This window comes from Phodopus roborovskii, unplaced genomic scaffold (assembly GCF_943737965.1).
Source record: "Phodopus roborovskii unplaced genomic scaffold, PHOROB, whole genome shotgun sequence".
Lineage (NCBI taxonomy): Eukaryota > Metazoa > Chordata > Mammalia > Rodentia > Cricetidae > Phodopus > Phodopus roborovskii.
Window position 1 is genome coordinate 29,575,684 of NW_026126525.1, and position 19,221 is coordinate 29,594,904.

At 38.2% G+C, this 19,221-nt stretch overlaps 1 protein-coding gene across 1 annotated transcript in view; it reads left to right on the top strand.

Annotated features, from left to right (window-relative positions):
* Nucleotides 1-19,221, top strand: part of Corin (corin, serine peptidase) — a 196,252-nt gene that overhangs the window by 148,826 nt on the left and 28,205 nt on the right. Inside the window, 5 exon segments of the mRNA XM_051198201.1 lie at nt 2,577-2,722; nt 3,354-3,461; nt 11,849-11,962; nt 13,791-13,901; nt 14,943-15,072. Coding sequence (XP_051054158.1) covers nt 2,577-2,722; nt 3,354-3,461; nt 11,849-11,962; nt 13,791-13,901; nt 14,943-15,072 — 609 coding nt within the window.

The following is a 19,221-nucleotide window of genomic DNA, read 5'->3' on the forward strand; positions in this document are numbered from 1 at the left end:
TATCTGTGTTCCACTTTGGTGGACCACAACGTATCATTTGGAATGTAAGCTAAGGTTGGGGTGCTGCTCAGTGGTAGAGCATCCTTTAGAATGTATTAGGCCCTGTGTTAGATCAGCAGCATCCCAAAGCAAAAGAGAATGTTAGGGAGCAGAGGAAGTGGCTGTGTCTTCCACTTTGTCTGGAAACACTAATGTATTCATATTTTAGATGGATTAAATGTGTTCTTCATCAGTGTGCTTAAGATGCTTTCCTTTGATAGTGCTTATGGGTTAGTGTGACTCTGTAGGGAGACAAGATAGCTTTCTGCAGGTGGGACAGTGATTCGTGTCACTGACATTTTCCTGATTGTCTCAATGAAAGAAAGACAGCATCTCATGGACAGAGCTTGAGCTCAGGGTCTGAGCGATGTCCTGAGGGCCAGCACTATTACTTTTGGGGTCCATTGTCAGCTTCGAGTCTTCTCTAGCTGCTTTGTGCTCTTAAGACAAATTATTCAGTCTCTTAGGTCCTCGAGTCTTTTCACTGGTGAAATAAATATGTTTGTTGAGTTTCAGTGAGAATTCAAGAAAAGGTTGTGAAGTTAAATAAATGGCAAGGTCCCCAAATTATATGAAAGCTCTGTGGTGACTCATGTAGCTATGAAGATAGTATATAGACTCAATTGCTTGGTGGCAGCTGTGTCCTCTTCTGGGCCACATGTAGGAGGTTGTAGTCAGAAAATGTGCGTATCTGAAATGGCTATTCCAGAAGTCATTGTTGTTACATTCTGCAATGCTGTCTTGCAATCAAGGGTGGCTATGCAGACATACTTACCTAAATGGGAGTGGTAACTACAGAAACCATATGTTGGGATCAGAAGTCACACAGAGTCTTAAGAAAAAGAAATAATACCAATATAGAGGACAGATGGGAAAACAATAAATTTAAGATTGTATATCAAGTGGATGATGAAGTAGGGTATCTCTAGAGTCAAAGCAGGAAACAGTAAGATTTCAGAATGACTTGGGCAGCTGAACAAATCATACAAGATGAAGAGAGTAAAATTTAGTGCTTGCTTGGACAAAAGTAATTCTGAAAATTTCATTACATACTCGATGAAGTATTGTTAGGATATCTACTGATTTCATATTAAAAAGTTATTTGCAAATCTTATTCTGTTTTTGTTAAGAAAGGTCAATGATGATAGTGAATTACTACTTTGAATAGGACTTCCCAAGCTGCATTGATTTTCTTTTTATATCTATGTAAAATTCCCCTAGTTTATCAGTCTTTAACTATAGTTATAAATGTATATCCATATTGAATTTCATGGTTTAAGTTTTAGAATCTAAAATGACTAACTACTTGCAAATGTTTTTGAGATATTGAGTGAACATGTTGATAAACTTCTTTTAGCAACTTTAATTTTGCTTTTTAGCTTTAATGGTATGTCTTTCAATTTCAGTGCCAACAATAGGAATGTTTTGATATTTATACATAAATCTATTTTTATTTTAACAAACTAATGTGCTCCCACACTTGTGAATTAACATATGGATGTTTCTGTGAGTCTGTTTACTAACCTTAACATTTAATTTTTAAGTTGCACATCTGAGGATAACCAACTTTACTGAGCATCCCAATGTGGGAAAAACTTGAGGGTTTTTATATCTTATGTTCAAAATCCCCTATGACTGAGGTTGTACCATCATGATGAGTGCCTACCACTGAGGACCAGGCAGATTTTGACAAGAACTTCCTTGAACTTTTGATGTTATTGTTAGTATTTTTTCACTTTATACTAAAATTCAGAAGTGGCAGAGTCAATTGTTACCATTCAGAAGTGGCAGAGTCAATGGTTACCTTGTACATTTGTTGTATATCTAGTAAAACTCTAATCCAAAAGATAGTGCCCAAATAATATTGAACTTAGCATTCTTTTCAAACTGATTATGAGAATGACCCATATTCATTATTGTTGAAAATTCCAAACCTAAACTAGAAATTGAGTTTTATCTTTAGATAAAGCAAGCAAGCAGTACTGATGGAAGCTGAAGAAGGGGAAACATAGGTACAGCCCCTGGTAAACCAGTGCAACACAGGAACCCTCGACCCCCACTACTCATCAAAGAAAAACTCAGCTAGAGGCTTTTGTGTAGGCTCATGGTCCATAGCAACAGACTATAGGAAGTGATGTTGGGCATTCCTCAGCTAGAGGCTTTTTGTAGGCTCATCATCCATGGTGACAGATCATAGGAAGTGATGTAGGGCATGCCTCTGATTACAACCAAAGACTGGATAATGTTTGCCTGAAACACAGTAAAGTAGAAAGCCAAGGGTAAGGCAATCTGAGTCCTGAAGAGAACTTCATTGTTCTGTCTGCAGTGCAATCTCTTTTGGCGAAAGCTGGTGGATCCTCTTTGTAGAAATTTTGCTTGTTTGGGTTTTCTAAGTGCATGTGTCTATGCATTCGGATATGTTTCTACACACATCCTTATACATACAGTCCCACATAGAATTAAAACCTAAATGTAATCTATGCATACAATTACAGTGAAGCTATATGACTTATGACATGCTGTCTTTCTGCTTGTAGACTCCTGTGTGAGCACTCCAAAGAGCATTGTGAGTCTGTTCTTGGGATGGTAGGTCTCCAGTGGCCTGAAGACACAGACTGCAATCAATTTCCAGAGGAAATTTCAGCCAATCAAACTTGCCTCCTGCCCAGTGAAGATGTGCAAGGTTAATGTTCCAGTCCATTCCATTTGGGCATGGATTAACATGTCAGTCAGTTTTTGCTGTCCCTGAATTAGGGAGGGTTGTTGTTGGCTTTCCATTTAGTTATCAATTATGCTTCACGGGTACATGATGCTAAAATATACTTAATTACCCTAGAAGGCTCTGGCACCTGTCAGCTGTTATCATTGCTATCACATATAAAATATTTTTAAGAAATGAAAATGAACTCAGAGATGAGCTTAGTCATGTAGGTATGTTCCACTTTATGCATATTCCACTTACAGAGTTAGTTATTTGTGGATTTTGTTTGTTTTAGGAGCTGTGAAAGTAATGATAAACAATTGCACAAGGAATTTCAGGTTCAGGTCATTGTTAGGTGTCCATTTAGTAAGGTAATAAATTATTGAAAAGCACAGGTTCTAAGTGCTGATCTGGACAGGTAGTACCAAGGATGAAAGAGAGGGATAGAGATGAGCAGATAGAAGAAATCCAAGTGAACTTCAGGTGCTTTAGCTGTGTGGAGACCTGTTCTAGCTTTAGTACTTGCCCATTCACAACAGCCCAAATGGAAACACAGATGCTAGTTGGCATCTTTGCAGTTCTGTCCACTGAGATTCATACTGCTTTTTGACAGAATGTTCACCGAGTCACTTCAAGTGTCGCTCAGGACGGTGTGTTCTGGGTTCCAGAAGATGTGATGGTCAGGCTGACTGTGATGATGACAGTGATGAAGAGCACTGTGGTATGTGTATGAGATGACATTTTTTTCATGTACAGTAGTAACTGCCAAGTATAAGAAACTGTGCTGAAATATGTAAACAGTTTTCTTGCTCTAGGAAGTGGCATCTGGTCTAATGCTAATGCACTTACTTCTGACATCAACAGGCCATAAGGCATGAACTGATATGATTTTTCTAGTAAATTACAGTTTAATATATAATAAAATTACAATTTATGTCATATGTATACATGTACATATATATTGAAAGGAAAAAGGAAAAGTTTACAAATGTGAGGAACCATTTTTGTTATTAAATTACAAAGCAGTTGCTACTTGGTTTATTACAAGAATAATGATGTCTTCCCATAGCCTTCCTGAGCTGCTAATCAGGCATCTGCATCCATGAAGACAGTTCAGGCAACAGTGCTCACATTTAATGGAGAGTCATTTTCATGCCCCTCTTGCTTTGCCTCTGTTGCCTGCTTGACACTTTTCCTATTGAGCCCTAAAGCCACCAATGGGGACTGAAGATTCCCATGGCAATGGGAACACAGCCACTCTCAGTTTATTTTCCTGAAAACTGTACTTCTTGCAAGCTGAAAACATGCCAGGGATCAGAACACAGACAATGTGTTTCAACAAACAATGCCCAGCATCCAGCAGAAGGACTGAAGTGCTATCTAAAAGCTACCTTGCTTATGATTATTTAGTCTGTCATACCCACAAATAAAACTGACACTTCATTTGTTGGAAGAACATAAGGCAATATATCCTTTTGAGATCATTCCATTCCATTGGCCTTTGAAGAATGAAATATTGCCTTTCCCCTCAAAATGAATTTTCATAGTACATATTGTTCTCCTGGCCAAGACAAAATGCCATAAGCAATCAACTGAACCACTATCAGCTTCTATAAATATGGACGCACACTTCCTCTGGAAGATTACAGCTGTCAGGATGTTGGTACTGAGGTCAGTGTAATTTTGCTATGAAGCAATATTAAATAGTTTGAGAACTTACTATAGTTGGTCAGTTTGTGAGCTTTCTATAAAAAAATAATAAAACTTTACTGTCACATCAGTAGTATATCCAGAATGTATTAGATTGTTCAGTTAAAAACTTTGCTGGAGTATGGTATTCTAAGGTATGGTTTAAGATAGATTACCTTAGGTTATTAAACCTTAGGTTATATAACCTTAGGTTATTAAAAGTGGTTTTATGGCTCTATTAATAGTGACTCTATTTCATTAGGTGACTAATTATTTGGCAAATGCTTAGTTTAAAAAGTAATGGTTATGCTGCTTGGGGTGCATACCTGAAATCCCAGCACTTGGGAGGTAGAGGAAAGAGGTTGAGAACTGAAGGTCATCTCCAGTTATACAGTGAGTTTAAAGCTAACTGGGGCTGCTACATGAGGCCTCAAATTGAGAAAACAAAACAAATACAATAAAAAAAATACATCTTACCAAGAATAAATTGTCTCCATTCTAAAATACATTATGAAACATTATCTCACAGGACTATAATATAGTATTTACATGACCCTAAAATATCAAGATTTTAGTTAAATAATAAGTGTTTTCATAAAAGCTTTAATCTTATAGTTAACAGACTTCCACAATGATAAAATAAGTCTTATTTAATTTTCAAAATATCTTGTCTACCATTGATAGCTCTGATGTGAAAAGTTAGAAATTGATAAAAAAATAATTCATTTAGAGCTAAATTAATTGTTTTAATAGTAATAATTCACTTGAGAAAATTTGCACTGGGTTTTCCAAAGTGATTCGTGATGGATAAATTCCTCTTTGGCATTCATGCATGCACTCAGATGGGCTGCACAGTGTGCTGGGAAGCGGCATCATTGATGATTAATTAGATAAAGAAGTCAGGTGGTCAGGCCCCAAAGGATTCTGGGTACACCATCCAGGGTATCAGTCTATACTCTGCTATTAACCTCTGTTTTCATGTGCACACAGGCCCGTGAGGAAGTAGAAACAGGGAAGTTGGGCTGCATTCCACCTTCGTCATTTCTCTGACTTATTCTATGTGTCTTGCATTTAAGGTGCTCTGTGCTTGGGTCTGCCTGTCGTGATTGCACAGCTCACATAGAAGTTTTAACAACACTACTGGGGATTCCCCTCAAAACAACACTTATTTCAGTTATGAAATATTTGATGTGTCAGAAATTAAATTGACTGTGTATTTCTTATCAATTTTGTATCTGGAAATGTGATTACCAAAGCACATAAATTATAGATGTACTCCCAAAATAATGTGTGAGAACTTAGCAAAGAGAATTTTGCTCCTAGTGGCTCCTGCTCTCATGATTAAATTTGTTGCAATTGCTGACTGTCTTTGTTATGGTTTACTATTGCTGTGAGGAAACACCATGACCACGGCAACTCTTATAGAGAAAATACTTAAATTGAGGAGGCTGGCTTATAGTTCACAGGTTCAGTCCATTATAATAGGGAGCATGGCAGTATACAGGCAGGCATGGTGCTGGAGAAATAGCCAAGTGTCCTACATCTTGCAGGCAACAGGAAGTCAACTGATTCACTGGGGAGTATCCTGAGTATGTGAAACCTCAAAGCCCACCTCCATAAAGACACACTTCCTCCAGAAGGTGTAGTCCAGATTAAAGGTGTGTCCTCCAGACTCAAGGTCTAAATTAAAGGTGTGTGCCATCCAGCCTCCTCCAACAAGATCACACTTCCTCCTACAAGGCCACACCACCTAATAGTGCCACTCCCTGTGAGCTTATTGGCGCCAAATACGTTCAAGCTACCACACTAACATAAATAAGCATTGCAAGGTTTGCTAATATTCAGAATGTTTTTTAATAAATGCTTGGGGGGGGGTCTGTGCAAGCCTAAAGGTTTCACCGAAGAACTGACTCACAGAAGGCAAGACATGGAAGAGATTAGTACTTCCTCATCGTGCAGGTTGATAGCTTTCAGGGATAAAACATATAACATATCCATATATAATTAAACTAGTAACTTGATCAAATCAGTTTCAACATAAGACTTTCCATGAACCAAACAGTAGAGAACAAACAGGCCTGAGCAGAGAAGCAAACATGGAAGACATAAAGAAAACAGTGGGATTTTGTTTGCTTATTTGCTTGCTCGCATTTTGGTTTCTTTTAATACTATTTATTTTAAGTTTTTAAGTTTTTCATTTTTATTATTCCTTTTTAAGTTTTCCTTTGGGAGGGAGATGCTATAAGGATGAAGGGTAGATGCAGAGGGACTAGGAAATGAGTGGGATTGGAGTGCATAAGGTAAAATTCTGAAAGAATAAATAAAAACTTGTTAAAAAAACAAAAGAAAAGAAAGCAGCAATGAGATTCTCTATTTGAGTTTTGCTGTCAGGCTTTCACATTGACTATATAAGGCTGAGGTTTGCTTTCATTAGGGTTATGACCTGTCTGGGTGAGATAGTATGTAAATGTGGTACTCTGTTGCAGACAGTGGGTCTTCTCAGTGGGGCCATTAGATAAGAATATGGCTTAAGCAAATTCTTTATATCTAATGTAAAAGTAAAATCTTTAATTACCTTCTGATTATTAAATAATGAAAACCTCGAGAAAGATGGAGAGAAATACAAATTGTTGCTTGATTATTTATCTTCAAATTAACGAAAACACATTTATCGACTATCTTTGGTCTTCTATTAAGCTCAGATCAGACAAAAACTTTAGATGTAACTAGAAAAGTTTCTCAGAGACCGATTCTCTGAAGGTCTGCAGAGGATCATTAATGTGATACTTAAGAAGTTTTAGGAAAGTGTTTTGTATGTTTTTGTCCTCTTTAAGGGCACTGAAGTAATTTATCACACAGAAGGGTGTTATGTGTGGATGAGACTGCTCAGCTCTGTGGTCATCAGAAGAGTAAGTCATCGTGTTCATACACGGGGAATAGCCCTAAGTGTGCTTTTAGGATGAATCTGTGTGTTTGTTTTCTGACCTCTGAACAGGCCTAATTCCTCCTCCCTGCTAAAGAAGAGGAATGGTCTTCCCCTTTGGTATTCTGCTGCTCAGTTGTGTAATGGATAGGCAACTTAGAATGGTAGAGTGCTCTGGGGAGACTTAGACTTGGTGTTCAGACTTAGTGTTTAGAGAACTTGACAATTTTAGCTTTCTATTTCACTTTCCTAGAATTCACTTGCATGTTGTGATGCACCCCTCTTTATCATTTATAACTTAAAGATTTATAATTTCCCATTCTGATCTTCAGAAGACAGTGGGCAGGAAACCAGTTGCCATGGTATTAGGGAATCTAAGAGGAAATTCCCTTCTAAATTCACCCTGTTCACCTTGCTTGGGGAAGGGGTTCTGTTTGCCTTGGTCTTGTTTCAGACAGCTGATTTTAGCATGGCAAAGCTGAGCTGGACAAAGTCCCCAACTTTTAATATATATATGTTGTCCTAGAGACAGTAATTATTGGGGAAGGATGATCCTGTTTCCAGAATTTCAGCCATTGATAGGGATCCTCGGTCAATGGATAAAACCTTACTATTCCCTCCTCCTGCCTCTTCATAGGGCATTAAGTCACTGTGTGTTAAAGAGGACATAAAGTGTACATTCCCTAGGAAATAGAAGAATTGGGAAACCCACCAAAACTAAAGATGTAGGTCATAGCTATAGGGCCTGTGATGTTTTCATGATGGTCAACGCTCAGAGCCCAGCGGCGATGTAGGCTATCTATGTTGACTGATAGGATGGACATTGGGAGGAGTCAGGATCATGAATACTCTTGCAGGCTCTTCATGCCTACTCAACCCGAGCCCTGGCTGTCCCACCTCATGTGACTCATGTGACAGTCCTTTTGTGGGGCATATTCTGACCCAGTGTCTCTGGAGCTGAACTGTTTTCACCCTTCATCAGCTCAGACCCGAATCACATTTTCTCGTTCCCCATTCTTAGCAGCTCTGGCCTGACGAGTGAAATGGGTTTCATTTCCTACAGTTAAGAGGATGAGTGGACCTCATATTTGCATAATAAGATTTTTATACAGCAAGGATATCTGTTTTGGGTTATGCTTTGCATATGAAGTGTTATAGAAGTGTCTGTGTTAGGGTTATGATTTGGATGTGAAGAATCCTTGATTCCTGGCTAGTAGAACTTCTCACTGAGAGGTCATTGGAACTTTAGATCCTAACCCAATCTGCAGATTAACCCCACAATTCAGTGGCATTACCGGCAGGTGATGGAAACTTTGAAAAATGGGTCTTATTTGAGGAAGTGAGTCATTGGGTGTAGATTCTTGAGACTATATTGTGTTATTTTGTTATTTTGTCCTGGGCTTCTTTGTCTTTTTCTGATTCTTGGATACCATGAGGTGAACAGGCTTTCCCTATTCCAGCTGAATGCTTAACTGGTGCAGGACTGATATCAATAGAGCCAACCATAGTATATTGTCTCAGTAATGAAAAGGATAACACACACACACACACACACACACACACACACACACACACACACACACACACACACACTTTCCATAGTGATTCACTGTCTTTACTTATAACAGCCATTTTGGTTTTTTTTTTTTTGGTAGAGAAACCAGGAGTCCAATTCAGGTAGGGCCTGTCTCTGGCAATGAAGACTGTTTCATAGAGTGTCTGCAAACATGAGAGGTATAATGAGTGAACTGATGCTTAGTGAACTGATTGCTAAGCCAATTTAAGGTGATGAGCCATTCCCGTTTGCCTGGGACCAATGGGGTTCTTGGGACAAGGAATATTTGGTGCTTGAACTAGGAAAGTTCTGGGAATATCAGTTATCAAAGTTGATAACTTACTTAGCACTGTCCTCTTTTGGTGTACTTTGCTATTCTCCCTGTGCTGCATAGTTGATATTTCATCTCATAGCCTAAAGCTGCACGAAGTACCTTAACTCATACTTATCTGTTCTAAGGAGGCTTTCACTTTGCTTTTAAAACATACATTGAACACATACTTACACCAAAAGTGTTACTTTGTAGACAAAGTCGATTCTTCACAAATAATACTATCTTCCATGGGACAGGTGCCATGACCTCCTTTCATTTTATTTCATCTATTCTCACCATCTTTTCCCCTAAGAGATGTTTGGTTGTAGAAAATGTACAAATGCTCACAGAATACTCCCTTAGAGTTGGAGATCAAATGAACAGTAGATGATGAACGCCATCGCCTCTTCTTACTACTGTTTGTGAGCATACACTGCAGAAGGCCATATGCCCAGTAATCTGTTCCTGTGTTTGTTTTTATATTAATCCCTCCCAGGAGTACAAGTTCTTCATTAATTCCAAAGGTCTTCTCTCATCCCCTACCTGCATAGTGGTTTCTCCAACAATAACAAAAAGTCAGATCTTCTGTGTTCGCCCTGTTCTCTGGTAAAATGAGAACTTCAGGCTGTTAGACAGGAACTGGGGCCCATGGCAGATTTCAGAGTCCATTTTGAATATCTAGAGGACATCATCTTCAGAACACTGCAGTTAGGCTTGCCTTCCGCTAGTTGAAAACTCCAAATACCTTGAATCAAAGAACAAACACTACAGATGAGTGGCCAATGAAGGACTCTTGCCATTTATCTCTCATTTATTTGGGTAATGAAAACACTCTAAATCTGGTGGAGTATTTTGATCCTTGTTTGAAATTATTCTTTTTTAACAGTGAGGTTTTTTTTTTTTTTTTTTTTTTTTTCTCATAATGGATTCCAAGAATCCTAAGTTAATCAACCATGAGATTTCTCTGAATTCTTTGTCATAGGTCTGATGAAAAATGATATTTTCAAAGAGTATCCTTATTTGGTCACTGCTTTGCATTTTAGATACCTTAAAGTATATTTTCCTGAGAACCAGAGTTTTTTGTTTCTTAGATGAAGTGAGGTTACATTTGAATTAACCATGTTTCTACCATATGCTAACCACTGATTTAGGAAAAATGATGGGCATCAAAAAGGTCAAGGGAACACTTGTCTATAATCAGACAGGTGGATCTTGAATTCGAGGACAGCCTTGTCTACACAGTGAAACCATCTCAAAAACCGAAAGCTCATAACACTTTAAAGCCATGAAATCATTTCTTTTGTTGTGCCCAAATTCTGAATCCCAAAGTCACCAAGAGACCCATTCTGATGCAAAAGCAATGAGTCTTTTATTGTTTTTATGACTTAACTGAATTAACTCGCTTGCTTGCTTCCTCTGACTGTCTGAAACAATAGGTGGGACAAGAAGGACCCAGAGGGACAGAGGGGCAGGGAATTCATTGTGGGGAGCAAGGGGAGTGCCGGGGTCCACAACAGCCACAGGATTGGTGGACTGCCAGGCTTGGATGACCTGTCTTGTGTTGATTGGCCAGCTGCAACAGGTAGGTTGCTATGGCCTATAGGCCCTCCTAGGTTGGTTGTTATGCTCTGCATTCCACTATTACCTTAAAGCACACACAGAGCCTACCAGCTAACTTCTGATTGGTTCCTTGCCACATGGAGGGTATCTGGCTTCCTGATGGGAGGTAAGGTCAGAAGTTCAGCACATATTCCTGAGTCAGGGGCCTTTGTCTTGCTGGGTCTTTTCAGCAGCCTGTCCTGGCTGCTAAAGCAGGGGCCTCAGTGAGGATCTGGTCTCTTCACTTTCATTCCCTCACAGGATAGTAAGGATCGTGGATCTTCTGGGGCATCTAGTGAAAATAGAATCTTGATGTATCTAAGCTGATATTCAAACACATTGCACTTAAGTCAAATGATAGGTAGTGAGTGTAGTAGAAGTATTTGCTTCTTTTGGGGCTTGAACTTGAAGTTTGAGTTATCAACTCACAGTCCTGGTTTTTTCCAAATTATTTCTGTCTTCCATATTAGCTGATGAGGTTCCCACCCTTAGATGTCTAGCCATCAAAAGCATTGGCTTTTGCACTTGGCTCTTAAACAAATTTTTGTAGGTACTTAGCGTACCAGGACCTCTTTCATGAAGTATACAGGTGGCCCCTCAGTTTGTAGACTGAAATTACAATTTAAGATCACACACATTTATGTCTATAGGCATAAGAAGCCGCTTTATAGATGAACCTTGCACTCTGGCAATTTGACTTAGAAAGCAAAAAGAATTACTCAGGAAGGATGTTAATGCATAGCCGCTTGGTTTTGTTTTGTTGTTGTTGTTTTCTTAACTTTTTCCATTTCCCATATGTTGATTTGGATCTTGTTAGGAGAGCTGTTCTGTTCGTCATGCAGAATGGGGACTACTGGATGCTCCTACTTCCAAAATCACATTACTCATAGTAATCACAGATTTTCGAACTCTCAAGAAGAAATCATGCCTTTGTACTGGAGTTTTCCTTTTTACATTATTTAATTAAATGTCATCATCATTTTCATCAACTGTGAGTCTATCATTAATAGCTTTTTCTTTTGTTTCCAGGTTGCAAAGAGAGAAATCTTTGGGAATGCCCATCCAATAAACAATGTCTGAAGCATACATTGGTCTGTGATGGGTTTCCAGACTGCCCTGATGGTGTGGATGAAAAAAATTGTTGTGAGTACCCTCATGAATCTGTTAACAGGGTTTTTTATTTTAAATTTTCATTGTCTCACTTTAAATATAAGCTAGAAATTTGGAAATACATATCAAAAGTTTTTAGTTTGTTTAGTTTTTCCAATTAAGCTTATGTTTATAAAGGTACATATTCCAAGAAGATAAATATCTACAAAATACATACACATATAATTTTATCAATATGGAAAGATTAAAATATCCTACAGTATCCAAAAGTGGAAGACATAAAATGCAACCATAAGATGAAATATTAAAGTGCCACCATAAGATATCAATATTAAATTCAAAGTAGAGAAGAATAATTTGACCTGGGTTTATTACAAATCTTTAGTTGATGTGATAGTTGGTTTCCTGTTAGTTAAACAGGATGCCCTAGGCAATCAATTTAAGAAGTTAGGTTTATTTTGGCTTGTAGTTTGGGATGTTTCAGGCTATTATTTTGTAGACTCATTGTTTTTGAGCCTGTGGCAGGAAAGAATATCATGGAGGAGAGGAAACAACAAGGATGCATATTAACCTCCAGGCTGTGTATTAGAAGAGAGAAAGAGGATGCACTGGCCCCTCTGTCTCATTCAAGGACATGCTTTCATTGGCTGCAAGATGTCCCTAACATCTTCAACCTTCTTAAACAGTTTTTCAGCTTTCTAATGGCACCAGGGGCTTGAGACTAAAACCTCAAGATATGAGCTTCAAAGACAGTTTATTCCAAACACAGCAGTTGAATAATAGAAAACATTCAGTAGTATATGCACTGTTGTTCTGCATTTTAGTAGTCTATTTATGTACATAAAGAAAAATAATAGAAGATCATAAAAAGGTTTACATTTATCTTATGATGGTAGGATTAAGTTTCATGCTTTTGAAATCTTTTATGTCTGAATGATATATAGTCATTATCTTTAGAACCAGTTAAAAATTTCTTAAAGCACTTTTCTTGAAAGTAACAGAATGCTCAACTCTAACAAAAATGAAGATATTTGTTAATATGTGAATCATACATGTCTTATTATAGTAAAAAATCATGCAAAGTGAATTAATTAGACTATAGTAGAAATACATCATCTTTACTCTTTTAATTTAGCTTGACCTCAGGCTGGATGGTCAAAAGCCAAGAGCATCTGGGTGGGTGAGCTGCCTTGATCATATTCTATAGGAAGAAGGAAGGATGTGTTCCTTGCTCTGGAAGATCACTGAGAGATTTCCTGAGGGTCAGCACTGGGCAGAGTCACAGTTTGTAGCAAGGGGCTTTTGTGTGGATTAGAAAAGACATTCTTTACAAATACTTAACACACAGCCCCAGGCAGGGATTAGAAGGAGCTGTCTGCTCCAGTCTGGCCTAGTTCCAAGACTAAGGCACTCACATGGCCTGACCCACAGAGTTTGGGTGGATGCTGTTTTGCAATGCATAAATCATAAAATAATAGACCAAGGGTCTGTTATGGAATCACACTTAATCCTGGACTAGTAATTACTCTCAGATAAGAGTAGTCAGAAAAATGCCATGCCTATGTTAAACTAATCAAGATTTTCCTCTGGGGCTTGGGATGGCTGGTATGAACCTGGACAAAATCAGGTTTCCTTTTTACGGAAGGAAGAAGGGAAATGGATGCTAAGAAGGCAATCAAGGAGATTTACTATAATTTTTAAAAATTCAAAAGAGATTTATATGTGACTCGGAGAGTAATTTAATAGTAAGATCCTTAAAATGCTATCTATCTACACGAACAGAGCTTATTTTCCTGCCACAGTGTCTTCAGTTTGCTTCCTCAGACATTATCATCCTCTTCCTTCTTGGTACCCTTGCCAGCATTTTGCCAGGATAATGAGCTGGAATGTGCCAACCATGAGTGTGTGCCACGTGACCTGTGGTGTGATGGAGAGTCGGATTGCTTGGACAGCTCAGATGAATGGGACTGTGGTAAGCTTCTGGTGGCTGCCATCTGCCCAGAATTCACATGCTTGTCAGCCATTTACACTAAATGAATCCTCAGTTACTTCACGGGTTTTACCAACCAAGTTCATCTATTTTTGTTTAACTATTTAAAAGCTGGCAGTAGTGATTCATGGGTATTATTTCTAAGTAACAAAAAAAAAATTCCCCCCAAGTTACAGCTCTGTTTGAAATGTCTATATTATGTGTGTACTATTCCACATTCAAATGTCTGGAAGCATGTCATTTTTAGACTTAGATTTTATTCATCACTCAAGTTCAATAGTGGTGAATAATCAGTCATTCTTGGATCATTACTTCCCTGGATGAAGATATGGGGGTCTCTTTGTCGGCTCTATGCCTTGCCCCTCATCCAGATGGAATTTCTGCCAACTTCCTACCAAGGGAAGGACTTGAAGTCATCTCTGCTAATGTGGCATCTTGTTATCTTGATTTTTCTGACCCATCCCTTCATTCTACACACATCACTCTTCTCATTCACTCTGCTTCTATCTTAGTCTTCTGCATCCTCTGACTAAGTCCTGTGTTTCCTGTGTGCTGTGATCAGGTACATAGTATTCCACAAATGAACCAGTGCAGAGGCTAGGGATCTGTGCATATGTGACCCGGAATTAGCACCACCTTCACATACTTCCATTTTCAAATGCTTGAAAAATTCATGTAGTTTCAAATATCTCCTTACAATTAGTTCTGCTAATCCCCAGATGACTTCAAGGCACCAAGGCTCTGCCTCTGGCCATCTTCTAACTCATAAAGAAATGTCAAGAGCTGCCTTTCTCTTTCACTAGAGTCTGCAGCTCTTTGAAAGCAGAGCACATAATGATTTCACTTTTTCTAGTCTCCTGTCACATTGAGGGAGCAGTGATTTGCACATAACATGTCAACCCCAAATGGTTCTCAACTAAAATAAATATGAATGAATGTATGCAGTCAAAGCAAAGACATACAGACCTCTGCTTCTCAGGAGAAGTGTTTTTAATTAGGCTTTCTCGTATTTTTCCCCCTCAGTGACCCTCTCTAAAAATGGGAGCTCCTCCTCATTCCTGGCTGTTCACAGATCTGCAACAGAACACCACGTGTGTGCTGACGGCTGGCAGGAGATGTTGAGTCAGCTGGCCTGCAGGCAGATGGGTTTAGGGTAAGGTCAGTAGTTTGTAGCATTGATGAGTTTCTCAGAGGGATCCATGAACCTTAGCAGTAATACCTTCCTTATGAATGATGGAGACCTGGAAAATAAGAGCCCCCCAAAGCCTTGGAAATGAATCCGGTGTGAGGAACTTATTTAATTCTAGGCACCTGCTCTGTAGACTGTGGGCTGCAAATCTATTATGATGAAGCCTTGAAAATAAATGAAGTAATTATATTTTAAGCACTTCTGAAATGGGATACGTTCACTACTTATAAAAGCATTCAGATGGTCTCTTCTGTGGAACCTGGATGGAAAAGTCTTCATGCCCCTTCCTGAGGTTATTGGAAATTTCTTTTTAAGCAACACACTTTTTTTTTTTTTAAAAGGCAAGTTGAGAAATAGAAGCTGAAGCTGCTGGTATTTCTATTTATCCTAAGTAATACAGGAAATATACATCAAGGAAAAAGACCTACTCTGGGCTTTACATACCCAGGCTGAAATGGACACTTTAAATGGGGAGGAATACTATTTTGTTAGGTGTTCTGTTCCCATTCCTTCAGCAAAAGAAAGCCGCCATCTGCATCACCACAGATCACCACAGAACATATACAGGATGTCGTATACATATGTATCTGTTATGTGACTTATATGGCATTGTGATTTGTTATGGTAGTGAGATATATATATATATATATGAGATTTTAGTGTAAATACAGGAATCAGGGAAATAAAAGGTAAGGGAGTCTTGTAATTCCAGAGGTAAATTCAGAGTTAATGGAATTTTTTCAGGATCCACTGAGCAAATAAAAATTGTTTACAACAATGAGGCATTCAGCTCAGCAACTAGCTGCATGTTTTTGCTGTCCCAGTTTGAAGACTGTATCACTACTAACATCTTGAACCCTGTTCTCCCATGTCAAGGCCCACATTTTTGGAAATTTGAGTAACTGGCACTGTTTATAATAAAAGAATTTTAATGTTTTCCAGCATTAGAAAAAATATAGCTGTCATGATCTATTGAATTATTGTATCCAAATGAAATGGGATATGATTTTGGTTAGATAAATGGAAAAGCCCTTGAAAGTGCTTATCTTGTGTCTCTCACCAAGACCTAGGGGTATTTCTTAATATGAAAATTCAATTACATAATGAGATTAGCTCTACAGAGAGTTCCGAGGATAAGTCAGACCTGCAGATTTACAACCAGAGCCACAGTTTTGATAAGCCACCATAAACATAGCGGTTGAATTGCAAATAGAAGAGATCTTGTTTTAAATGTCTCTATCATTTTTGTGTATTTCCCACATATTAGACTTTGAGCTATTTTGGTTGCATTTGGCATACTTAGTGTTGTATTACTGGCCTCTGTTGCCTCAGTCTAGCACATTTCTGTCACTGCAAAATTAAACTATGTGCCCATATGTAGTCACTCTCAACTGTCCTCCAGAGCCAGTAAATCATTCATATACTTTTCATCTCTATGCATTTCACTACTACTCTGAATGTTTTTATAATGAAGCATCTAGCATGTGATCTTTTTGCCTAGATAATACTCTCAAGCATGTGTGTTACAGTATATGCCAACTCTTCATTATTGTTCATAGCTAAATAATATTTCATTGAATTGTTATACATGTTTAGACTGCTCCCATTTCCAGTGTTATTCCATAGTCAATTATCACTTCAAACGTTTGAGTTGTTTCTACTTCTTATTTTTTTAATGCATATGAGATTTTAAAATAACCAGATAGGATATGAATAACTTCAATCCCAATATCAGGAAGTAGAGAAAAGAGGATTGCCTCAAGTTTGAAGTCACCCTGGTGTGGCTTCAAGGGCAGCCAGACCTATAGAGGTACTCTGAAAACAAAAGTTCACGTATTCCATTTTCCCTAGTTTATGACTCTGCTTTGTTTTGTTTTTTGAGACAGGGTTTCTCTGTGGGCAGTCCTGGCTGCCCTAGAACTCACTCTGTAGACCAGGCTGGCCTCAAACTCACAGACATCCACCTGACTCTGCCTCCCCGGTGCTGGCTGGGATTGAAGGTGTGTGCCACCACAATCCAGCTACTTTTTCAACTCTGAAAGTAAAATGTTAATATTTTAGATAAAGCCCCAATAGATGTATGGATGCTTTTATTTTTGATAACTTTTGTCCACTGAGAGGCAGGGAGAATCTAAGGTAGAAATATAGTTGAAAAGCCATGACTGAATTCATGAGTAAATAGTATCAGGTCATCTAAAACTGGCTTCAGCTATACTTATAAATTTATTTTACTGCCTCACACACTGACAGAAACACAGAGAGGCTGAAAAGGCAAAGAATGAAGATGATGGCTAGGTGAGGTCACATTCTTGGTGCGAGGATAGGCTGCTTGGAAAGATGCTGTTTCCTAGGTCTCTGGAGACTAGCTATGTCATACAAATTCATACTTCTGCTACTGATGCCTCAAACAATTTCTAAATAGCCTTCATCTTGGAGTCTCAGTCATTGATTTCAAAGTCTTTCTGACCATGATTGGTCTACACTCTGGGTTGGAGTGGGAGGAGAATGGCTTTCTTTCTTTGGTTTCAGAATGGAGTGTTCCTTGCACTGGCTGGCCTCTAGCTTTTTTTAGTCAAAAAATTGAACCTTAGAAATCAACCCTTAATTGGTTCTATTCATCTTCCATCTAGTACTTTTTTTTTTATTTTGTGGAGTATGTGCTTATGAGCAAAGATCTAAACTGGACTTTGCGCAGGGGATACAAAGGGGAATGCCATCACTGGGCTTGATAGTGTAATAGGAAAGACATTTGGGAGAACAACAAAGAACATAAAGGTTGGCTTTGCTTTAATATTTGACAGTTCTTCCCCAGCAAGTAAACCTCAGTAGGCAATGGCAGTATTAATCCTACCAGGGAACACTAGAGACTACTGGGTAATACAATAGATGGTATCTTTGACTATGGTTTTGCCCAAAATATAGAAACATTCTCCAAAGAGATGATTCTTTTCTTTTGATTAACTTTAAAAGATTAAGGCAAAAAAGTTCAAATTACAGCTAACTCCATAAAGAAATCCTGCCTGTCAAATAGATCCAAGACACAGTTCTGCAGATGAGCTCACATTCTGTAGAGATAGAGACGTGGAAGTTCATATTCCCCTAAATTTATCCTCAAATGCTAGATGTCTCAAACCTGCATTTGCTGAGGATTAGAGGGAAGAATAAGTTCTGATTTGTGTTATTCATTAAGTACAGGTGTGTATGTTTTTGATACTGAAAGTAGAAGTCAATACACTGTCAAAAGACCTCACGATCTTGATTTATACCTTCGTCTAACCAGCAAAGCATAGTACTTCCAGCCTGGGGAGAACCCTGAAAGAACCTACAGCTGAGAGGAAGCCTTCAGGTTCAACAAAAAAACTTGGACAATTACGGGTCTACCATTTTTGCTCCAAGAAATGGATAGCAGAAACTGAATCTGAAAAAAAGCCCATGTACATCCTTTTAATCAACTCTACCAGAAATATTGCTGTGCCATCCCTGAAAACACATATAATATCTGCTTTTGTTTTTCACTTTTTCTGTTTTGCATAGTGTTTTCCAAGTTCATCCATATTGTTGATTTATGATGTTGCAACAAATAGTCACCTGTAAGCATCCATACATTTTCAAGTTTCTTGGATAGAAAATACTTAGAACTAGAATTACTCTAGCAAATGATAACTTATATTTAATTTTTAAAAGAGCTACTAAAGTCTTTTCCAAAGGTGCTATAGCATTTCATACTCCTGTCATCAAGGTATTAGTTATAGTTTCTTCATATCCTTGTCAGCTCTGCTTGTTAAGTAATTTTTGATAGCCAGTCTAGTGGGAATGTGAAAGTATTTTCACTGTGATATTGATTTGCATTTCCATAATTGATAATGGTATACAACACAGTTAAAAAAATTTTAGTCATTCATTTCTGACTTATATTCCCAGAAAAGATAGAACTCTTTATCCTTATGGATTCAGTCTTTTCATTTTGTGTATATAAATGTTTTCTTGCATATATGTCTGTGAACCATGTGTATGCTTGGTGACCATGGAAGCCAAAAGAAGATATAAGATCCCCTAGAATTGGCGTTAATGGACTGTTGTGAGCCACCATGTGACTGCTGGGAACTGAACTAG